General features: G+C 63.9%; 1 protein-coding gene across 1 annotated transcript in view; it reads right to left on the bottom strand.

Annotated features, from left to right (window-relative positions):
* Positions 1 to 547: 547 nt before the first annotated feature.
* RUNX3 (runt related transcription factor 3) overlaps positions 548 to 854 on the bottom strand; it is a 32,755-nt gene continuing 32,448 nt past the window's right edge. Inside the window, 1 exon segment of the mRNA XM_023745427.1 lies at positions 548 to 643. Within this exon segment, the coding sequence (XP_023601195.1) occupies positions 548 to 643 (96 nt within the window).

Genomic DNA, 854 nt, shown 5'->3' with positions numbered 1-854 from the left:
TGGGTCTCTGTTGGGTGAATGAGTGAATGAACCCTGGCCAAGGCCTCGCAGACACCAGGCCCACAGAGCAGAGGGGGGTGGTGCGGCCCAGACAGCTGCCACCCATTAGGACACCCACGAGGCCCACTGTTCCCAGCAGTGGGCAGGGGCACAGAGGGAGGGTGGCTCCAGAGAGCTGGCCCTCGGCTGGCCCCTCCCCTCCGCCCAGGCTTCCTCTTGGCCCGGCTCAGGGCGGGCTCGCTCTGCGGGTGAATATAAATATATAAAACAAACAGTGCGCGTTCGCTGCAAGACTAAAAATAGGAAGCCTGGAATCCGGCCGGCTCCGCTAGCCGCTGGGCCACACAGTGCGGTGCGAATGTTGAGGGGATATGGCCCCTCGCCTCCTCCCGGCTCCCCAGCCCTCGTGGGGGGAGGTTGGGGGCACCCTGGGTTTCCATAAGGAACAGTTCATTCGTTCTCTCTGGCTCCCCCCACCCTTGTCCGTCTGACAGCTCATTTCATTAATGACCCCAAAATGAACCAACCACGGAGGCGCGGTCCCTGCTCACATGGCCAAGCTGGGTGTCTGGTGGGGCGAACAGCTGCCCCCGACCCTGGGCCATGCTGGGGAGATCCGGGTGACTGTGTTTATGGGGTGCATCTGGGGCAGAGGAGGAGTAAGGCAGGCCAGGGTCTGGCCCCGCACTGGGACAGCCCCACAGCTGTCTCCTCGGCCCTCACAGTTCCCTCCATTGTCTCAGGCCTGCAGGGCCCTGCCAGGACCTCTGTTCTCAGCGTCCAGGCCGAAGCCCTCTCCATGGGAGAAGCCTCGCAGTGCAGGGCTGCTCTCTGAGGCCGGGGGTGGGGGGTGG

This window comes from Myotis lucifugus, unplaced genomic scaffold (assembly GCF_000147115.1).
Source record: "Myotis lucifugus unplaced genomic scaffold, Myoluc2.0 scaffold_541, whole genome shotgun sequence".
Lineage (NCBI taxonomy): Eukaryota > Metazoa > Chordata > Mammalia > Chiroptera > Vespertilionidae > Myotis > Myotis lucifugus.
This window is presented reverse-complemented; position numbering and strand designations above follow the sequence as displayed.